This window comes from Strongylocentrotus purpuratus, unplaced genomic scaffold, assembly GCF_000002235.5.
Source record: "Strongylocentrotus purpuratus isolate Spur 01 unplaced genomic scaffold, Spur_5.0 spur5_scaffold_20, whole genome shotgun sequence".
Taxonomy (NCBI): Eukaryota; Metazoa; Echinodermata; class Echinoidea; order Camarodonta; family Strongylocentrotidae; genus Strongylocentrotus; species Strongylocentrotus purpuratus.
In genome coordinates, this window is record NW_022145606.1 from 39,091,267 (window position 1) to 39,114,391 (window position 23,125).

General features: G+C 35.2%; 1 protein-coding gene and 2 long non-coding RNA genes across 3 annotated transcripts in view; all 3 read right to left on the reverse strand.

Moving 5' to 3' along the window:
* LOC100891098 (probable serine/threonine-protein kinase pats1) overlaps positions 1 to 9,891 on the reverse strand; it is a 30,912-nt gene extending 21,021 nt beyond the window's left edge. Inside the window, exons 1-5 of the mRNA XM_030993337.1 lie at positions 9,698 to 9,891; positions 8,937 to 9,029; positions 7,816 to 7,992; positions 5,972 to 6,082; positions 4,368 to 4,502 (exon numbers count right to left, since the gene is read on the reverse strand). Of these exons, the coding sequence (XP_030849197.1) occupies positions 4,368 to 4,502; positions 5,972 to 6,082; positions 7,816 to 7,992; positions 8,937 to 9,029; positions 9,698 to 9,874 (693 nt within the window). The 5' untranslated portion in view covers positions 9,875 to 9,891. The remainder of the gene's footprint in view (positions 1 to 4,367; positions 4,503 to 5,971; positions 6,083 to 7,815; positions 7,993 to 8,936; positions 9,030 to 9,697) is intronic.
* Positions 9,886 to 14,614, reverse strand: LOC115927445. The gene is made up of 5 exons (XR_004065641.1): positions 14,587 to 14,614; positions 13,261 to 13,306; positions 12,883 to 12,914; positions 12,438 to 12,501; positions 9,886 to 9,933 (listed from the first exon to the last, which is right to left on the reverse strand). It is a non-coding gene; the product is annotated as an uncharacterized LOC115927445 (long non-coding RNA).
* Positions 14,615 to 16,814: 2,200 nt separating this feature from the next.
* Positions 16,815 to 21,813, reverse strand: LOC115927170. Its single transcript, XR_004065468.1, has 3 exons — positions 21,751 to 21,813; positions 18,735 to 18,780; positions 16,815 to 16,844 (listed from the first exon to the last, which is right to left on the reverse strand). It is a non-coding gene; the product is annotated as an uncharacterized LOC115927170 (long non-coding RNA).
* Between the last annotated feature and the right edge of the window lie 1,312 nt (positions 21,814 to 23,125).

Consider the following 23,125-nt stretch of genomic DNA (forward strand, 5'->3'; position numbering starts at 1 on the left):
GTATAGGCATGTTTTTGCCCATATATGCTATGTATTAAAAGAGCTCGCGCGCACGGACATTTATCTTGAATGGACGCTCATCTTGTAATTAATGGTCATAAAGAGATGAACATGGTATCAAATTGTTTGAAAAAATATGAGAACAATCATGAAAGAAACAAAAATGGCGATTCTATGTTGTGTCATGGTGTTACGCGCGAAAACAAGCGCGCATGCTCGTACGCGCGATTTTTTATAAAATGCTTAAAATGACTTGAAACGTATGCAAAAAAAATTAAAGACGATTTTGAGCATTTAAAAAATTTGCGCGCGTACTGACGCGCGGACGTACGCGCATGCGCGCATTTTTTGACCTGAATTTGACCGGACTGATATTGACCTTGATCATGATAAATATGAATGAGAAATTACTTTTGGTTATGAAGATGTGATCATGAGTTGATTTTCAGAAAATTTCACAAAATGGCGCCTAGATGACGTCATCAGTCAAGGTCAAGGTCGAAAAATTTGCTGTGTTTTGTGCATATGCCTATACATGTGTGTTTAAATTTTAAGATATTTGATTGAGCCAATTACCAATTATCTTGCACACAAAAAAGTAGGTCAAAATAAGAAAAATAAATAAATAATAAATAAATAATAAATAAAGGCGATTTTAACAAAAATATAAGGTGGTCTGTATTTAGATACAGCCCACCTGATAATAAAGGCAATTCTAACGAAATTATAAGGTGGTCTGTACGTTATACAGCCCACCTGATAATAGCCTAATAGTCCACTCCAAAGTTTATTAAACCGAAACGGAAATTCTTTTTGCCCAATTGATCATGAGCCCGGCAGCCACTGAGCAGCGCCAGATCGACGTTGCTCTATCCCTTATTGTTGAACGCCAAACAAGGTAGCAACAACTCCCATCTTTATACGCCTTTTGACCCCTATGACCTTTGACCTTTGTTCTACTAATCATATATCTAATAAGTTCGTCTTCTTTAATACAGTGATACAAACTATTATAATTTTTGAGCTTATCCACTTAATTTAAAAGTATAATCAGATGGTCTTCCTATGGAGAAACACACTTCCTTCAAGTTTGAAGTTCATATCTCAAGTGATTTTTGAGATATCTTGATGACAAAGATTTCTATCTAAAGCCATTATCCGGATACTGGCCGGGAGAGCTGTGACGCGTTCACCGGAAAAATTATCCTTCTTTTAGAAGGATAATGTAGGAGAAGCTAACCGGATAACGTAAGTAGAAACACACCCGTTTCGATTGAGTGCACATACCGGTGAGAAACCGGAACTCGGAGTGATCACGTGATCGGAATATTTTACCCCTACGCGCGCGACATTACAATCCCAGGGGGGTGTTTCACAAAGATCCTAAGTTGAAATTCTAAGTTGGACTTAAAAAACATGGAGAGCCATTTGTAGCCTTGAAGTTAAAGATATTCAAAAGTGAAAATTCAAGTATTTTAGAATTTTTATAAATTCTTTTATAAATTCCACATCAAGAACATTAAATCTCCTTGATAATAGAAAATATGAATGCTTTGAATCAAAATTGTATGCCTTCTAAACAAACTTTTACAAAATGTTTTCAAAGATGCTAACGGCTTTCTATAATGTTTAAGTCCAACTTAGAGATAAGTTCAACTTATGATCTTTGTGAAACACCCCCCTGGTTGACCTAGCAGTCCCACAATACTTTGAGGTGACCTTAGCCAGAGTTCGATGAACTTTTATTCACGGCCTTTTAAGCCGCGTTACGTATTTATCCGGATAATGCGTGTAGATAGAAACTGCCCTTTCCTGGCATTATACGCTTATTTCTTCAACCGGATAAATTCAGTATAAATAATAGAAACACGCTGAAAGATAATATCTGTAATTTCATAAATTTTACCTCTATAACCTTTGACCTACATACACTCTAAACAAAAATTCTTTATTTTCTTTTCATTACATTTTATTCATATTTTTTAGAGTTTTGAATACATAATAACATCTGCATTAACAGTTAATAGGGGGAAATGTAATCTTATCTTAAACAGAACTGGCCAGGGGCCGAATTCTGAACCCTGTGAAAAACAGCGATCAGAATATAGGTTCGGGAAGGAATCTAGATGAATCTACGCCATGATTTAATGAGTTTGATACATGTAAGCTGACTCCTCCTCTAAGACCAGTAGTCCTGTCTGAGCGAATGTCAATTGTAGAGGGCGAATGATGAGCAGAAAGCTAAGTTTCAGTGATGCCCATAACAGAGAGATTCATATTTATTGAAGAAATGGGTATTAAAGCATATATTTTCATGATTTTTAGATAAGCTTCTGGGATTGCAATGTAGGACACTAAAATATCATTATCAAATTATTTTGGAAAGTGGTAATGACAGTTCTTTTTTTCATTTATTAAAGAGATTTATTGACATCGAATAGCCACAAAGGCTAGTAAGTAATGTACTACATGAATGAGAAAGAGACAATGGGCAGAGGAGGTTGATTGTTTGGTTGGCTGGCATACAGTGTATCATTTTGAATAGAAGTGACATGATTGTGCATTCAAATACAAAGTAAAAGAGCAAAGATTCTGGTAAGGGAGGGGGAGATTCATAACCAGGAAGTTAGTGGTTGAGAAAAGATGAGTAAAGAGAAATTTAATGACATTGTCTTCCTATGTGATACACATTATCACAATGTTCAAAGCTCATACCTCTAATTGTTCTTGAGATATTGCAATTCCCTATAATCTAATCAGATTGTCTTTCTATGGTGATACATATTATCAACACGTTTGGACCTCATATCTCAAATTGTACTTGAGATCGGGATAACAAGGCCAATACCTGGATTTTCATTAGTGTACCACTTTGACCTTTTACCTGGCTATTCCAAAATCGACAAAGATCGTCTTCCTATATAGTTTGAGGCTAATACCTTTAATGCTTCTTAAGATATCGTGATGACAAGGATAAAACCTCTAATTTCCGAAATTGACCTCTTGGAAGTTTGACCATTGACCCCCTCACCAAAAATCTAACCAGATTACCTTCCAATGATGATACATATTATGAGCAAATTAAAACCCCATATCTCAATTGGTTCTTAACATATCGCAATAGCAACTAAGAATAAAACCTGTAATTTCAGAAATTGACCTCTGTGACCTTTTTCACCTATTTACCCCAAATCTAATCAGATCATCTTCATTTGATGATACATAACATATACACGTTTGGGCCTCATATCTCTAGAGGTTCTTGAGATTTTATGATAACGAGGCCAATACCTAGAATTTCATAAATTGACCTCTGTGACCTTTGACCTAGTTACTCCAAACTCTAATCAGATTGTCTTCATACAGTGATACATACTGTCATTCATTTTTAAGTTCATATTTCAAGTGGTTCTTGAGAATTCACGATAACGAGAAAGTGGGACGGACTGACGGACAACCCAAAAACATGATGCCTCCGATACCACCCCAGATTGGCAGATGCATACAAATGGCATATATGGCTTCTTTTTACTGTATGCTTATTTGGTGTTTATTGACTAACCCTACTTATAGGGTGGATTGGAAATGTGGGGATGGGAGGGATGGGGGCTTAATTCTTTGAGGCATGGTGGGTTCAAATGAAAGACGGAAGCAAAATGTGTTGGTGATGCCCTCCCATCATTTTGGCACAAACTGATTTTCTTTTCACAAGTCTTTGTTTTTTTCAGTCAATTGCAAGTTTGACCCTATATCCAGGCACGTCTAAATTTCGTTCTTTTGTCAAACTTAACATATCAGATTCAGAATGCGCCCTTTTTCCTTGAATGTGCCTTTCCCGGTTGTGTTGAAATAAGACACTTCCCACATGGTACCATGGATTTTTTTCTGACGACATGGATTCCCCTCCCCGTTTAGAATCTCCTTCCCGTTTTTCATCCTTTTCACCTGCTTTTGTTCCACCTTATCCTGGCAACACATATACATATATACAGAGTATAAACATTTATTTGTTTCCGGCTCCCTTCGTTTCGAACCTAATTAAGGCCAACAATTGAATGCCCTCTTAGTCCCTTTCGTGCTACATACATTTATTATTGATTATAATGTTGCATTTCCGCAATATTTAAGCACTCACTGTTTAGAAATAATGTACATGTACTATACAACTATACAATATGGCACTTGCCTCAAAAGCAAGGCCCTAACAACTTAACAATGTTTAGTTCATTGTCTGGTGCTAGCCTGCACTTAAAAACGGTCTTCTTTCTTATCTGGCAATTCCGATGTACAAGAGTCTAATGCCAGCAAAGAAGCTGATATTTTTTGCATGGTTGCACCAATAATACAATGATATCAGCTCTGCTTACCTCTTTCACTGTTAGGGTGTTTTGATCACTGCCCTCTATTTCAGTTAAAAATGTTCTCCACTTAATTGGCTTCCGAACTTTCATATACTCTGAGTCCTTTACGAGTCCATCAATGCGATCTTGAATTTTATTCACCTGCAAAATAAAAATTGATAACATAGATATAACATAACACATTCCAAACCTTTACATGCCTTTTCACGGCTTCTTCTCTTTTATCATACATAGAGTTCGTACTAACTGTGATAAAGAAACATTTGTTACAATATATTTTTCAACTTCGCGATCATCAATGTTAAATTGTCAGCCTATGTGTGAAAAGCCTTGTTGGAAATAGACTTCAAAATCATCTGAAAGGGAGTCATTGCAACAACCAAGCCGGAAACTGCTCACGTAATCAATGAAATAGAAGTGCAACCTTTCAAAATGTAATTTAATACTTGTTCTACTACCAATTCTACTACTACTTCATACATTAATAAGAACAGACAAATGGGACTGTGTCTCCTATATGCCTCCGCCCTACATTCAGAATAGGAAATGGGTGGAATTATTCATGACATAAAATTATGCAAACAAAACAAAATGTCAACTGACAACTATGATCTTGACCTGCTAGCCCCTTAATATTTTAATTTGGCCATCCTCCTATAGTAATACTGTCACCATGTCTGAAGCTCATACTCAAGTATTTCTTGACATATTGTGATGATTAGGGTAATAAAACTGATTTCTAGAAATCGACCGAAATCTACCACAGTTCTCTTCAGCGAATTGTCAATAAAAGTTATTTTGTATACTAACGTGCAATCCTCCCACTGGGTAACTAAAGCGATTTGGGATTTGTGTATTTGTATCCTTAATTCTGGCAACCAAAAAATGTTTACCACAAACTCAGTCCAAAAACAAAACATTAAGCACTGAAAATTTGCTCAGCCCACGTTCTATAAACAATCGTTTTAGTGCATTTTGAAATATTACTTTTTGGTGAGTTTGTAAATATGTAACATGGCATTACCTTGAAAAAGAATATCCCCAATGATCTGGTGATGGTGTATATAGAAATAGTAAGTAATCGATCAATCAATCCAAAGGTAAGTAGGTCTGTCAGCTAACCAATCAATCAACTCATTGATCACTCCATAAAAAGTTCACACGAGTTTAAACTTGAAAATAAATGTAAGCTCATTCTTAAAATGCTAAATTATAAAATTAATGACCAATATTGTTTGCTTCAATAATGGAATGAAAAGAAAAAAAATGTCCTACTTTTGTGCAGCTCTACCAAGGGGTAAATTTGTGCCTGGCAATGTGAGAATTACACAAATTGCAGGGCCCGCATTAAGAGCTATATCAATACTGATTTGTCTAAATATGATAATGTCATTATCATCATAATAATAATAAAAATGATGAATGAAACTGCAACAAATCATCAGAGAGTTTGTTTTCATTTGATATTAGAGACCCTTATCTTTCCCCGTGTATCTTTTGAGGAGATACCTTTTTAACCATAAATTGTTTTTGAGATGGACTAGGGCTGAAATAATAAAGCACATTGTAATATCACATAATGTAAATAGTATTATTAACCAATAACTTACTTCAGACCTTTCAGAAAATTGATTGTCAATCACACATATGGGAAAGAGAACTTGCTTCTTATAGGGTTTGGATTCTATCATTTCCTTCAGTTCTTGAACTTTAGACTCCACCTGTGTATAAATCAAATATAGGGGTAACATTGCCGAGATTTAATTGGTACTAGGTACCCCTGCCCCTCTCTCCCTCCCGTTTACTACTAAATCTGATTTTGCATGCTGTTCTACATAGTGGCTTTCATGCCATATGATATATGATATGTATTTGACGTGTTGTCCTTTGAATTATAATAAATGGCAATTGTTAACATGCTTCCACATTAAATGATTAAAATAACTCACATTAACGTTGTAAATTGGAATGTTTTCAATTGTACAATGGTTATATAATTCATTAGACAGAGGAAGGGACCATCACTGCAATTTTTGATGAATGAGTTGATGGTTGAAGTTCAGTTGCATGATATTACAATTTCAGTGAAGAAATATTTGTTTTGTTGGTATCATTACCATTATATCATTCATTCCCATCCATATACACGTAACTTGCGAAGTACACAGGACAAGCTGCTTCTAAAGCTAGTAACTCCATGGTCTAAAGCTACCTCACACAAAAAGCAAAGTAATTCTTGAAGATTGTGCTTTTAGTTGGACCGCTCCAAAGCTTTGGAATAACCTACCACTAGACACAAGTAAAGCCTCATCTGTTGCTATCTGTACATTTTTGTTGAAAACGCACTTATTTTCAGGAGCTTTCAAATATTTTGTTTTTAATTATTTTGTAGTTTTGTTTTCATCACAGCGCAGTAGAGTATATGTATATAGTAGCTGTGCTATATAGATTGATCTACTTATTGATTTATCGTTCATGTAATTTCCCAATGATATCAATATTTGGGTCAAATTGTTGTTATCACTATTACAGAGGCTGTTGATGATGAGAGATCAATGAAGTGAAGACACAAATCTCAGTTCTGACTCCAGATGCTTTCAATTTTTTTGTCAAATATCTTGAACCATTTCATTAAGTAATTGCAAAATTGAATGTGAAGCCTGCATTTATATAAGAATGATAACAGACTAATTATTCAAAACAAAAAATGAAGTGCGTAAATCAATAATACCATCATGTTACCCTGAAGGAATAAAAAAAACGTTCATCAACCGAGTCTATAATATGCAAAGCCTGTTGATTTTGATCTCCGAAATCTGTATAAACAATATCATATTTGCAATTGATATTCTTTGCATGATATGATAATTATAAATAATATGTGTAATTGGGTTTTTACAGACTTTTATCAATCAGATATGATTATTTACATCTGGGGACCGATCTTTAACGTCACTATCTGAAAGACGTGACTCCGTTTCGAGCCGGGGTCGCGTGTGCCAGTTTGCAGGCAAAGACAGAAAGCTGACCAAGTGAACATTCCGCTAGACCGACTCCCATCGCCATAAATAATGATAATAATAATAGCTCACATTTATAATGCGCCTTATACTTTGTTTCTAGGCACGGAACATATTATTACCCCGGTCATCGGATTCAGGCTTACCCGCACATAAGGTATGCACATTCTCCACTCCCTGGGGAGCATTCCAGCCAGTCGCCATTTTACAAGCGCCATTGCTAATCAAACCACATTAGCTTTCGCATCCTACCGGGTACCCATTTTAACACCTGGGTGGAGAGTGGCAAATGTAGATCAATGTCTTGCCAAAGGACATTAGTGCCGCGGCGGGACTTGAACCTCGGACCTTGTGATCTACAGTCCGGTGACATATCCACTCGACCACGACACCTCTACAATAACTTATACCTTCCCCTTTTAAACTTGACTTACCTTCTCCTTGCTGATTCGCAAGCCCTCATCACCCGCAAATGTCCCTATTAACAAGACCTTTGGTTCATATCGTGAGTCTAGATGAGATTCTGGTACTGCATGGGTGTAGACTGACATCAACCAAAAATGTAACAAGTCCAGAATGGTACGATGTGTTCTTACAGCAGACCCCTTCAACTGAAATTGCAAATCAAGAGTGAAGTTTAAATTGTCGAACGCAAAAATGTAATAAGTCCAGAAATCTACCGCATGAATATCATCAATGACTTTGAGTTCTTCCGCAATTTTAAGAAGAAAGTTAAAATGGTAGATTAAAAATATTTGTTTTCTTCTTCAGAATATAGGGGGAAAAGACACATGAAAGAATCCGTACCAACTCTGTATAGTTAAAAGCACTGAATAGTATGTTCTTACATATCCCCAAGGCACCCCTTTATTAAATGATTAGAGTGTGTATTCTATGGTCAAACTTGGGTAAAGAAAAGTGGAGGGGATACATATATTATAGGCATTGGATGTGCATGCTAATAGGGCTGTGACCCCCCAGCCCCCCTTATCCCCAATATTTTGTTTAAATTGCAAAATTGAATCTTTTGGTACCCCCACCTCATATTGGTATGCATGCCCCCACATTTGTTCCTGGACAACCGAAAGAGCCTCATTTTTCTATAAATCTCAAATAGCAACACAAGAAGACGCCTATTCTAACTCTGTAGCACAATTCTAGTGTGCAAGTGGTGCATTGCTTTAGCGATTCATATATCAGGATTACAGGCATTAATCTAAAAAGTATGTTGGTTACTGGTACTGCAGTTTTGCAGCTCCAAACACATTTGTAAACATTACAGTGATATGTTTACCCCGCAAATCTTTCAGGGGGGGGGGGGAGGGGGTAAATGACAGCCGGTCTGCAACCAATCATGAACATGTGCATTGATGTGTTTGATCAATTTGGCATCCTTTCTCCAAGTGCCCAGTTGCTGATTAACACTTATTTCAAATCTAGTTATCAATAGTTGTTGTTGGTTGCAGCTTCAGTTGTCGCTGGTTGGCGTCCAGTTGCCACTTAAGTATGAATTGGGATGTGGGTGAGGCCTAAGAATGGAATGAAAAATACTTACTTGCTTTTCATCTTCTTTGCGCGGTGCGTCATCACTCAGCTCAAGGTGAAGCGGGATAACGAGAATGTAAAGAGACCGCCACGACAGGAAAAGCTGTACAATTTATTGAGTGTCATTAAAAATGCTTGACAAAACATGTATATCATTTGTGTGTATACGTATGTGAATATATACTGGCAGATATTTCTGTTCAAACAATTTTCTATTGTAATCGTAAATTATTATTCTGATGGATATGCCCCTAGCCAAGAACTAAATCCCTCCATGGTTTTGTACGACACATGCTCCTGCGACACTTGCGTTGTATTTATTTCCTACGCTAACTGATCAAATTCCTAACTTCAACTCTAACCCTAAAAATAACCTATTACCAATTTTCTCTCCACCCCTATCTTTTTCTCTCTCTCTCTCTCTCACTCTTTCTTTTACTTTCTCTTCTTCTCCCCGCTCTCTCTCTCTCTCTCAGCCTTTGGGTCTATTTTATTTTCTTAAAAATTAGTGCCTGTTGTATTAGGCACGTATAAAAAAGAGTAGCATTTTTTAATGCGCTTTTATTAATGCACTTGTATTTTGCAGTTTAACCTAAAGAAGCCATGTGGGCGAAAATAGTTACACCATTGCTATGTCAACAGAGACTTTTTGGTATTAAGCCTCCATTTATATCTCCTCCGTCGCAGAACAATAATCTCTTCCACCCCCCCCCCCCTCTCTCTCTCTCTCTTTCTCTCTATATATATATCCGGTCTATCAAGGCGACTTACTGGATGTGTGATGTAGTAAATTTCCTGTCCTCCAAAGTCCCACATGCTGTAGGTTATATCAAGTGCGGATGACTTCACGTTTATGATCTCTTCACGAGTAATACCTTGTGAAATTCTAGCAATTTTTTCATTACCACTTGTAGGCAAAACTTTTACGCTACTTTCAGCATCTCCCATCACAAAAGCGTCGTATATTTCAGACATACTTCCTTGTCCTAGGGTTGATCGGTTGCTGCCTGATTTGACGAAGCAAAAAAATGAATAAAATGTAAGTGTTGTTATAAAAATGAGGCATTGTACACATACATTGCACTAATATAGTAATAGATAATGTAAATTTGCTTTCAATTATATGTGATGAAAGAGCTGCAATTATTACAAGAGTAAATATGGAAAATATTAACGGCAATCAATTAAAATGGGAAATAAAAGTAGAACAAAACATAAAGGTATTGTGGTGAAGTGGATAGAAATCCCCCATGTCTGAAAGCAATTTACCTTAATAATGTTAGTGATATCCTTGAATGGAAAATATTCTTTAGACCCACATTTGTGTACCCCAAAAATAATAATAACAGACCGACCTTTTGATGCCAGTATTTTTTCCTCATTTTATGTCATACTAATTGAATTGAATGTCATGAATTAGCATGTACAATTGAAATATATGTCCCAAAATAAATTTGGCGTACAATATCCATGTAATAAAATGCACGTCCAAACATAATTTTTTGAGTGGGCAAAATCATGACCCTTTGGCCCTCAAGTCCCTATCTCGCGCTGCGCGTCTTGGCGACAAATTACCAACAGTATTCGCAAGGGAGATTCCAACATCTAACTGTAAGCGGTTATAACGGACCGTAAGTGCCATTATTATCTACAACTATTAATACATTAAATGGATGTATTATTATAGTATTAATGACTGCTTTGAGAGAAATAGTTGTTTTTATACGCTCAAGGGAAGGTTAGAATTGTGCTATTACCCGAGGCGTGCCGAGGGCAATAGCCCAATTGTAACCTTCCCGAGAGCGTATAAAAACAACTATTTCTCGAATATTAAAGCAGTCATTAATACTTTTATATGCCGAAAAAAAATAGACTAAAAAATAAAAAATAAAAAATAAAAAAACTTTCGTCGAAGATGGGATTCGAACCCTTGCATACAAAGGGTGATGTATCCAAAATCACCGCCTTAAACCTCTCGGCTATCGCGCTCTGCTCCCTCACTTAGCAGTTTTCTCTAATATATACATTAAAATGGATTGACAATGGCTTCGGTGGTGGATGCTTCGCTTCTGCTCCATTAAACGGGCCCTTCTTTTACTTTTGCAATGCATATTGGCACGAACTTAGATCAAGATCTATCGGCAGATGTTGTTTTTTTGTTTTTGGAAGTTTATTTTCGTCTTCATGTCAACAATGCAAGATAAAATTGTCGGTAAGATCGATCGAGATTCAATTGTATTGAAATTACCGACCAATTCTTCGAAAACGTACGGTATCCTCGATCACTCAGACCATTTTTTAACATGTAAACCTATGGGGTAACCATGGAGACTGACCTATTTTCCCAATAACCATGGTTATTGGGATTTTTCGGGAACAGTTAAAGTTTATGAATGCAATTTCGACCAATCAGATGGCTGGATTTCTTAAGTGAGGTATATAATTTAATCTATCAAACTGCAGGAAACTATACAACTATACAACTTTACAGCTATACATCCATGGAATGCCAGATAAGCGCCGACAGGCCGTTTTGTATGGAGAAGGCACATGTTTGCTGACATAGCCGCCCACTGGCGCTTCTAGCTCCAGTAGCGGTAAGCTCTGGTTTGGTTAAAACTATACAACCATTCGACGAATATATAATTATATAGTTGCATGGTTGTACTGCTTCCTGCGTTCTGATGGGTTAGAAATAGTTTTATTGTACAGAATAATGGCATGTACAGCCCATCATAAACGTTCACGGAGGTTCTCAATTTATCTTGTTTCTTTCAAGGCCTCGCTCTTGTGTCGCTAGAATTTCAAACAAAAATTTGTTCTACAAGTTTTCTCTCAAAATAGTTGCCGAGTTGTCAAGGGTGGCTCGATTTCCCCTCAAACTCTTGTCAATTAAATTTCTGTGAGTCAGAAAGAGAAATGCAAAACTTTATGAAACTAAACTGTGCCTGTTTGGAGACAAAAATAAGAATCTGACGTACGTTCCAGGCTTGAGGCAGGTGCCAATTGCCCTGGTACCCGTGGCAGCGCGACAAAATTGTGAATTATTTGAGAATAAATTGCAAACAAAGTACAAACTTTGTTACTAAACTGCGACAAAAACAAAAAACATTCCCATAAATGTTGTGCAATAGTCGCACGACGCATGTGCAAACTCCAGGCAAATTTTGACCCAAATTCATAAAATGTTTCTTAAGTACCACTTCAGTGTGTGATTCCAAGTGAAAATTGTCACCAGGTCGCCAATTCCATCGCAATTTTGTGTTTCCAGCTAGTCCTGAGTTGTCACAGCCCAGTTAGATACTTGCTTGAGTGTCCATGATTATTTAGAAACGTGGTGTAAAGAATCATTGTATAAGCGAAAGAAGCGTTCAGACTAGAAAACAGCATCGGATAAACGTGTTCATTGTTGTATCATTCGTATCAAATATACTTGATGAAGCATGAGACAAGAAGTATCTAGCTTGCAAATCGTAACTTTACCTGTATTACCTCTAAAGTTTCACCTTACCTCTGTTTTGAATCATCATTGATTCGGTTAGTTCTTCAACATGTCCCATGTCAGAATTTGCAATCTGTAAGAACAAAACACTCTGAAGTAAATTTGGATATAACAACATAGTGAATGACTAATAATAATTCAACAGAGAACATGTATAGAATTTAGAAATCCACAAATGCAAGTTCTCTGTGATATACGTGTATGACACAAGTATAATATATAAATATATATAGAGAGAGAGAGAGAGGGGGAAGAGAGAAAGGGAGTCAAGAAGAGATGTATTGAATTACGTTGAGTAACAGCTATTGGCTCAGAACAGGAAGAAATTTATAGTTATTTATGTTTCTAAAGAGACCAAATAAATGACTTTTTCAGCATTTATTCTATGAAACTAAGGGTCAAATCATAACGAGCACATATTATTAAATAATCGGTTTGTTAAGTTCACACTTACATGTCTTTGTTCACGTGTCGGAGCCACATTTTCTACAAAGGAAAAGGGAATGCAATAAAGATTTTCTTTAAAACAAAAACAGATCACAGCCTACCAAACACGTACACTGACACGTATCTTTGGATCTTATAAAAATGGTGCAGAGTAGTTGTAAGGTGTCTTTGAACAGAATAGTATAGAAAACTAAGTATAGTGCTGTTTAACATTTCCCCATTGATGATATTAACCTTGAACTATGTTTTCTCTCCCCCACTTCTTTTCTACATTCAAGCATTCAATTGGTGCTATCACAATTGCACTGGTGCTTAGAACGGTTTAATATATTAAATGAATAACAGTATATTATTAGAGAATATTAGATAGAACTTGTGATCATACCTTTAATCATCGGTTGTTGTGATGAAGTAGAGGGTGTTTCTAGGGTCTATATCATGATACATAAAAGAGAGAGAGAGAGAGACGAACATCATAATAGGTAGTACAGTCTCAAGATCATTAGTCAGCTTATACATTTTATGGTACAACGAATCCTCTCCTTTCTCTAATAATTCAATGAAACATCAAAGTTTCCGAGCAAAGCGCAGGAGGGGGGGTAACTGAATTCAGACAAGGATCAAGAGTCGAGAATGGTACAACAAATCCTCTTCTTTCTCTATAAATAATTTAATGAAACTCCCTCTCCCTGAACCCTCCCCCCTTGCGTGCTCACTCTGGCTGCCCCCCCCCCCAACATAAAATCCTAGCTACGCGCTTGCTTTAAAGAGATAAGATTGAAATATAGGGCCTCAGTCAGAATATTACTCGCGCAGTAGCTTCTGATAATATTTGGGCTGTGTATCCTATGAAACAATGAGAAAAAAAAATCGACGGCTTTGCATTTTATAGTTTGTAAAAAAAGAAACTTTGTATTCATATGGAATACGGAGTAATATGCACACATTGGTATTTTGTAAACAAACGAGAGTGCTCAAGATAATTACAAAGAAATTGTTTAATATATTATGACAGTCATAAAACACATATCTAGTACCACAAGAGTTTAATTGTTCTGGATTTCCAAATAAATGGAATTTTTTTATTGTAATTCTGGTTGTATCACGCACTGTTTCTGTATTTATTTCACGAGGATTCAAAGTTCATTTCACAACACCTGCAGTTATTACGGGATGGGGTTATAGCCTTTCCCCAAAAATTAAAAAATACCAGTATTTGGGCAGCGAGCTGCCCGAATATGCATTTTTGATATCTTTGCTTGTATATTTTGGTGATAAATAACACTTTCTCAAAATATTTGCTCGCTCGCTTCGCTCACTTGCCAAATTTTGAAACCAGAATTTTTTTTTCGGGCAAAAGGCTTCAGCCCCCCCCCCACCCCCCCCCCCCTGATTAAAAACAGGGAATCTTGATATTGGACAAGAGACGTGACGTGAGCCTGCCCCCTTTCTAAAATTGTGCCTGCTTGTAGGTACTGGTATGCCTGCTTCTAATAATGACCTTGTCAGTATTGGTATGTTGAGTTGAAATAACGGTCCATGCAATTTTCCAATTTCTCCTTGATCTGCGCCTGTTTAATTGCTATCACAATGAATTGTAATGACTAAATGATTAGATTGGCCGAGCTAACCTATATTACATATACAGGAGCATATTGTAAAACAGAAGGGAGACAAAATATTATTAAATAGTTCCAAATTCTTTACTCACGTGAGGACTTTCGGCGGTATTAATGCCTATGAACAACAAGTTGAAGAAAAAGGAAAAACATATGAGAATATATCATGTAAAAGCCTACAAAAATTGTTTTGTGGGTTGAATTCGCGTATGTTTTGAAGGGTACTCTTTAAAAAAAATCATTTTATGACGATCTTTTATGAATCTCTACCAATTGATTATTTGGTTTTATAGATTTTGTGTTGCTTTTATTCAGGTTCCATGCAAAATTACCAAGCATATTACATTTTACATAGCATGAACATTTCTCTACGTAATTATGAAATAGATAATCTTGAATCATGGTAATTAATAACATGACAAAAATGTTCTATAAATCATTAAATATGGAAATGAAAATTGAACCTTCTTAAAAGCTAGGCTTGTCGCGTATAGGTTCTCTGAATTATAATACTAAATTACACTAGACCAAGTCAAAAAGAGAAATGAAACAAATACAACAATAATGGCTAATAGTGACAGAGAGAAAAAGAGAGGGGGAAATGATAAATAGATCGATAGTACAGTATATGGATAGAAAGAGAGGGGGGTGGACAGAGAGATGAAGCGAGAAGTAAAACGAAGGAGAAAGATAGTAGTAGTATAAATTAAGATGGGACTGGTAAATTCTCTAGACATGCTAGGCACGGGGAAGAGAAGAAAAAAGCAAACAGGAATGAATTGACAAATATAATCATGGAAAAGAGCTGTCTAATTCCTAAGAAATTTATTGTACAAACCCTTTCAATAACAGTGATATCAAGAATGATATTTTCAGGTAAATTACCTATTATATTATTATTGATAAAATTAATACAAATTATTTGTTATAATAGGGAGCTAATATCTAATTAAAAGAATTCTCTGAAAGGCTTGGTATGTTTACTGGTTGTCATTAGGGACTTTTAGATTGAGTGGACGAGAACACGACGAACGCAGACTGATTATGCGTGTCAACGTACTTAACTGCCCATGTTGACTACAATTAGAAATATTTTAGATTGCACTCGATGATATACATGCATGCAGGAAGTAACACTATGAACATCACGGACAAAGAAAGAGGACAAAATATACAGTTCCTCATTCTACCTTCAACAAAAGAACATCCCTTCACTGCTATTATGTAAACATGCGTAGAACAGGCGAATATGCATGTGACACCTGTTCTACACATTTTTACATAATAGCAGGGAAGGGATGTTCCTTTGTCTACCTGAGGAACTGTATATTTTATGCGCACACGGCATACTAGTACCTTGAGCATGTAAAGGCGCTATAACTTAGGAAAATCAAGGTTGACACATTCTCGCAAATCTAAAAGTCCCTAATGTGAAGGTTAGGTTACCTGGACTATTTGAACTCCTTGCCACTTTCGAAACAGAGTCCACTGACTATGAAGGAAAAATACATATACAGTACATAAACACATAAAATTGCACCCTGGTATGGGATTGAAGGTCTTTTAATTTTTTTTTTATATACCCACACTCATTTCTTGATTTGTTATATCCCACAAACTAATAACCTTGCCATACCATTGTTCAAAGTGAATTTCAGCAACAAATGACAAATTGCATATATCTGTCATAGAAGTGATAGCGAAAACTATCACACAATTGTTAGTCTTCATTTGCTTTATTATGCCTCAAGTGCATACACTTAATAAAACGGTGACGTCGATACTACACTCAGCAAAAACATAGTGGACACACTTTATTGCTCAAAATTTTCATTTAAACCAGCAATAAAATATTAACAAATATTTATCAAATTAAAGAAGAAATAATACACTACTAACATCAATTTAGATAAAGTTTTGGCCACTTTCACGCATGAATGGGCACATTCATTTCATGTAGAAGGTCAATTATGCAATTTCAAAAGTAGATCAAGTAACCATTCAAATGTAAATGAACATGGGCATGTGTAAGACATTCTTGTTCAACAATGAACACAAAGGACTGAGCATTGGATATCGACTGTTTAGTCTCAGGACTGCATGGTTCTGACGAGATGTTTAGTCCTTTCCACTTTAGCTTGTGGACAAGTCATAGGCCCTATAAAATCCAATGCTCATCAAAATTTGAATGGCCAGTCGCCCCATATATGTAATTTTATTTAAGAGAGGCATTTTAATATATATATATATATATATATATAAGTATATTATCAATATTTATATGTATATATCATATTTAAATGTGAACTTACAGTCTTTGGGTTATCTTCACGCTTAACTCCTCTCCTTTCTGTTGACGATTAAAAAAAAATGTCATTATGAAACAATCTATCATGATAATATCATTTTTTTGCTATTGGGTAAAATGTATTTCTATGAAATTGGAAATATAAAGCATAAAGCAGACCCGATACATAACACTAACAACAGAAAAATGGATTACTCCCAAACTCTTGTATCCATGAAAGCTAACGCAGTACGTGTCAGACTCCGAATCTGTATACAATGTGTAGTTTTGAGCATATGTCAAGATAACTGTGGTGAGTTGTAGACTGGTAAATAATTCAAGCCTATGATACACTAGGCATAGGACTTGTTGTCGACAACCAAAATAAATTGGGACTATCGGAAACCAGTTTGCAAGATTTTAGAGTTGCCGATCAGTAGGCGATCAATTGCCAAATAAATATTGTCCGATCATCAAAGATGTGTGTAAACTACTTTGCGACCACACATGGATATATTTTTAAATGGATGGGAGTTGTTTGGCGATTGATAGGATAAAACAAACAACTGTTCACAGAGCAATGGTTAATATTGTAACGTGGACCGCAAGTTTAAATGGCGGCAGGAGTATAATCACTGGCACAAACAAGCATAATAAATATTAAAAATTTGTAGCGAATGCAATTGTTTAAAGGTTGTGTATTTTCATTTATATCCTTCACTCTGACATGTTTCTTACTGAATTAATATGTTGCATTATAAAATGAAAAAGAGAGAAGAATAAAGGGAAACAGTTACAAAATTGAAGATAGAAAGACAATGGCAGGGGAAGTAGGAAATGCAACAACAATAAAAACACGGGATTTGGCGAGGGTAATGTAAAAGCAGGGAAAAGGAATCTCTTTCACAAGAGCAGAAGTCATCTTTTTATTCAACTATTTCTCAAGTGGCTGCCCTGAAAGAACAAAGAGTGATGTGCAACTCTACTACGTCATGGCTATAAAGTGGTTGCCAGTAATCGGATATGATAATGATGTTCATGACTCACACTTTTGAAAGTACGCTTTATTTTTGTGAAAAAAAACATAACAGATTATTTTATTAAAATTATATAAAAACCAAATGTTAGCGGTATTATGAAGTGGAGGTACTTTTTTCCATATAACAGACAGTATTATAATTATGTAACAATTAATAGATTGCATTGTATTTAACTTTTAGACTGACATTTGTTCTTTCTGCCAGGCTGCTGCAGCAGGGAAAAAGTGTATATGAATAAAACATGACAGGATATTCTAACATGATTAAGTAAATCAAGAAACAGTACAACCGATGATTGATTTTCATAGCCTTTTTTTTCTTTCTCTCTCTCTCTCTCTCTTCAGTGGAAAATAAAACAAAATAACAAACAATAACAAATAAACAAAAGCAGTAGAAGGAACACAATTTTCTAAGTTTCTATACAGTTCTCAACCACTTTCCCAACCACTTACAGCCCAGTAATAGTCAGCAAACTCTGGTCATTTATTGGCGATCAGTCGTCAGTCCGATAACCGGAGCATAACCTTGATAAATCAATCAGTATTGTTTACAAAAGCTTTTTAATGCAGTAGCGTAAACCTCCAAGCGATCAAAATGATCCGGATACCAATTACATATCACCGAAAACCTTTTAAAGACTGCCAAAACCTCTTTGTGACATGTGACAACTAACTCATAATTAGCGGTTGTCAGGAGTCGGTGACCGGTTGTAGTTCTACCGTGATTTAGGCTTATTAAAGCTTTCTAAAGTTTCAAATGTTACTCATAATATAGCTATTGGAAAGTAATTAACGCATTGCATTTTGAATTGCACTTGCCTTTGAAAAATCAAACCTCTGAAAGTGTCATATATATCTTATCATGTATTAAGTGTTCTGAAATTTCAACAAACAAATAACCGTAACGAACGTACCTGTTCTTGCTAGATCACTTTGGTGTTCTTCCTCTCCTGTGGAACACTAAAAGAAATAAAATAAAATGCTATTGTTATGAACCTTAGATAAAGATTTGATGGTTATTGTGCAATTTGTTATTGTGATTGATACTGTCTAAAATTTATTGGGAAAGGTTTATTTCATGTAATTTAAACAAACCGCTGTGCATTATGGAAAAGGATTATATCTGGGACTATACACACACATGGTTTTCAAATCTGTTTATTTAAAATTAAATTTGAAATGTAAGAAAATTAATTTGAACACTGCTGCAGTATGCCTACCCACAGCTATAACATGAATAAGAATCATTTTAAAATTTTCATCTTTTCGCTTCTTTAATCGAAAACATGTGTAATAAAATAAGTATAAGCGTGCATTTATATTGAAATATCAATTTTAGTATGATAAACTATGCTTTAAAAAGTAAACTGATGTTTACATGATTTCTGCAGGTGACTTATACCAGACGCTTATGAATAATTTGATAAAAGTTTTAGCATCATTTATGCCCAAGTCCTATCTACACTTATTGCTGAACGTTTGTAGTTATATCATTTTTTTCTTCTTTTAAGTACCTTTTAGGTATCAGTAAATACTTTATATTACACAAGGCATATTTCATGTTCATGTAATTGTTCGGAAATGCTGTATACAATTACTGTTGTTCTTGTTCGTGAATAAAGGCTAGTTTAGTTTATGATGACTTGGAGTATAATATGCTTCATATTTTTGTAACTTTTAAAACAAAACCCATTGAATATGCAAAAGTTGCCATTCATCTTCATGTGAGAAAATGCAGCAGTTTTTTACCCCGGCAGTTTACCCCGCAATAGAGGAATCCTAACCCCAAGAAATAAATAGTTATTTAGAAAGAATATTTGTATTCTTGCCCATTAATCTACAGGATTCTCTACCAAAGTGTGTGAAAGAGGTACAATGCAAGATATTCTTGGCGTAATGTAAAGATTCTCAGCACGACATGGGCATCGCCGTTTTCTTGATAACGTAAAGAACTATACGAGGGAGTTTATCAAGTATTAAAATGTATTCCAATTTATGGATGCTTACTTCCCACGTGTGTCTGGTAAGGAAGTATTTCATGCACATGTTATTATCATTTGTACTATGATTATCAATGTATTAATAAGTTGTTACTCTTCTGGGATGAAGTTTTCGCATAAATGAAATAGACCTCTCATCTGCTATATTTTAGTAGTTTTAAATCAATGAGATACAATTTTTTTCCCCTGTTATGTATTTATCACCAAAAAGAATTTTCATCTTGTCAGTTATGGTGTTTCGTCATTGTAAGGTAAAGGTTTTTTTTTATTGAATTAAAAGTCTTTCCAACTAAAGGTTGGCGCATAACAAATGTACAAGTTTGCCTGGTACGTCATGTTATCAAGAAAATGGCTGTGCCTTTGTCATGCTAAAAGGCATTACATCATGTCAAGAATATCTTTATTATGTCGGAGATCGGGATTTTTTATCTTCATATTTTATGACAGTGATTTCATCGAATCAATTGTATCTTTATCATATTTTTAGTCCTGTCCATATCTTAGAGAACTAACAAATTTAAGATTGAATTGTTGAGTTGAAGTCTAAATAACTTGGGATGTTTCTAATAATCACTGACAAAAGTTCAGATAATGATTTAATGAGACTCTTGAGATGATTCCACTGCATTATATTTTAATTATCAAGGAAGTGTCTTGTTCATATCGTCAAATTTTGTCCTTAGCCAAATTTGTACCTAATAAATAATGATGGCTTGATATTCATAATTAGAATTATGTAATTATTTCCTTAAGCACGTTGTTGGGGTATGTCAACTTCGTTTAAAGAGCCTAGTCGGTCCCTTTGTAGTTGGACGTAGGAGAGTTGGAATTATTTATTCCATCCAAACCTTTTATTTGATGTCCATTGTATTTCTTTATTATTGATTTGTTGCTTGTATTAAAAGTTTTGATGTGGTGGGAGTACTTGTCGTTTTATATATTCTAAAATTGTTCTTGATGTACTTGTACATCAGGGCGGGGTATGTTATCAGAGGATAACAAGGTGGCTCCATTTGAGGATTTGCCAGTCATTTTATTATGATGATGGTCTTAGTGTTACAAAACTTCATTATTATCTGTAGATGGAGACACAGATGTACAATAGGGAATGAATGAATTTGTCAGGTTAGCCAAGGATAGATGTAGTACTTTTCATTTCGTATTGATGACCGTATATTTCAAGAACATTTGTATTTTCCGTCCATGGTATGATTTTATATTACTTGATTCCACTATATATTTGTCTAAAGGTTCCATTTGTTTAATGCTATTTTGAGAGACTCCTGATATTTTTTTTTACAATTTAATTTTATGAAATTTATTATCCAACTCTTCCAGTCCATTTATGAGTCAATAATGTATTTGAATATAAAATATACAATGTCATGAATGAAATATGACAATATGTGATACAACTGAAATATGCAATTGATCTAAATACTCATAACTATATTTTCTGTGTCTTTACAGGTTTTTTTTTTCTCGTTTCTTTTTTATTATTAAAGAACAACATGAAACTACACTCATCCACTCGATCCATGTTTACCCACGACAATAATAAATATTTCACTTACATTTTCGTAAGGAATAGCAATAGGCAAGAATAAATTTCATCTTTCAACATCCCTACATTTATTCTTTGGAATTGATATTAGAAGTCAATATCACAGATGTTAAATAGCTGGACTGGTCATCTTTTTTTATCACATTATGTTTCTCCTATTTTAAATTTATCAAAATTTAAATGTTTATTAGGCGCATATCTGAGAATAGAATCCACCATGATAATATTGTCACCATTAGAAACAGATAACGATTACATTGGGAATATTGATGTCGAACATTTCCTGGAGTGACGATCAAGTCAGATTACTCTTAATAGCTTGTTTTAATCGGGACCCAGCATTCAATTCAAACATTGCGCTCTTACCGATCTGTTGCTTCTGAAGCTAGGGTCCATTGTTGCTATGCTGTTTATTAGGTCACCTTTGGCTACAAACACGAGGCAAAATAAATATACCTAGCATTAATAACCAAACCTTGGCTTTTTTTTTACAAATACAAATAATGTTTTTAATTTGAACTTGTTCACAATCTTTTTGCATTGATAACGTATTCCTTAAAGTAGACATTCATTGAACATTAAAAAGTATGGCCGATAATGTATTACTATAAACCAGTTAGCTTGTAGGTAGCAATTGTAAAAGTTTTAGGTCAAAATAAAAAAAGATTAACACAAATAAAAGCACCTCTCAGGAACTTGAAATACGCCAGGGAATATAGCCATGTTTGATAACGCCAGCAGACAGCAGACTACGTCCTATAACTGATGAAAATATTTCCATTGAAATTATTTCCCAATCATAAGAGTTTGATTCCTTTAAAACATCAATGTATTTCAAATCATTCACAAAGATAATTGACTGTGATGCTGATAATCATAATCCTTTGCTTAGACATATTCAGGGCAAGGATTAAATGCTAGATTAAACAAGCATTGAACTATCAGCCCACTTTCAAATCGAAAAGACCGCTGAACAATAGACACGATGGTGTCCATTCCTGATTGGAACGATGCACATGCGTTAGTGCGTAGAAGAATGCATGAGCTGTTTCCTACTAGACACAGTGAAGCTACAACTGATTATTATTTAAATTTATTCATAACGTTAGATTTTTTCATCAAAATGAAACCACGTCAGAAGTTTAGAATGAGTCAACAGATCATAAAGTTACAATGATGCTGGTGAAGTAAGAGAAGTGGAGACGACGAAACAGGAACTAAATATGTGTGCATTGTTATGGAACGTCGTCTACTTATGCTAATTATGTCACTTGAGTAACGTCAAAAATCTCTGCAGTGTTCAGAACGATCTTCAAGTCCAAAAATAGGGCGGTATTTTAAAATTAAAAATTAATGATAATCATTACTTTGAATTCCACCAAGCGGGAAATGATGATAAACTTGCCCAATCTAACCACCCCTTCTGCACAGGCTATATTTTTTTTCTCCATAGCACCGAAGGCATTGCCGGCTTGCTTAATTATTAACTAATATGCTTAATGTCCGAGGCATATAGACACCATGATTATGTATAGGTCGAGTGCCATTGGCGGCAAATTGCATAACACCGGCACGCCGCGGCATGGCGATCAAGGGGCAAATCACATCGGCTTGCTCTCTTGATAAAATAGAGGAAAAAGATTACATTCGGGCAAGAGACGTTAGTACCTTTGTCAACTGCGCCTTTACGCATATGAGTCCATTCGAAGAAGTACTGTAAATTAACCACCAAGGATATGGG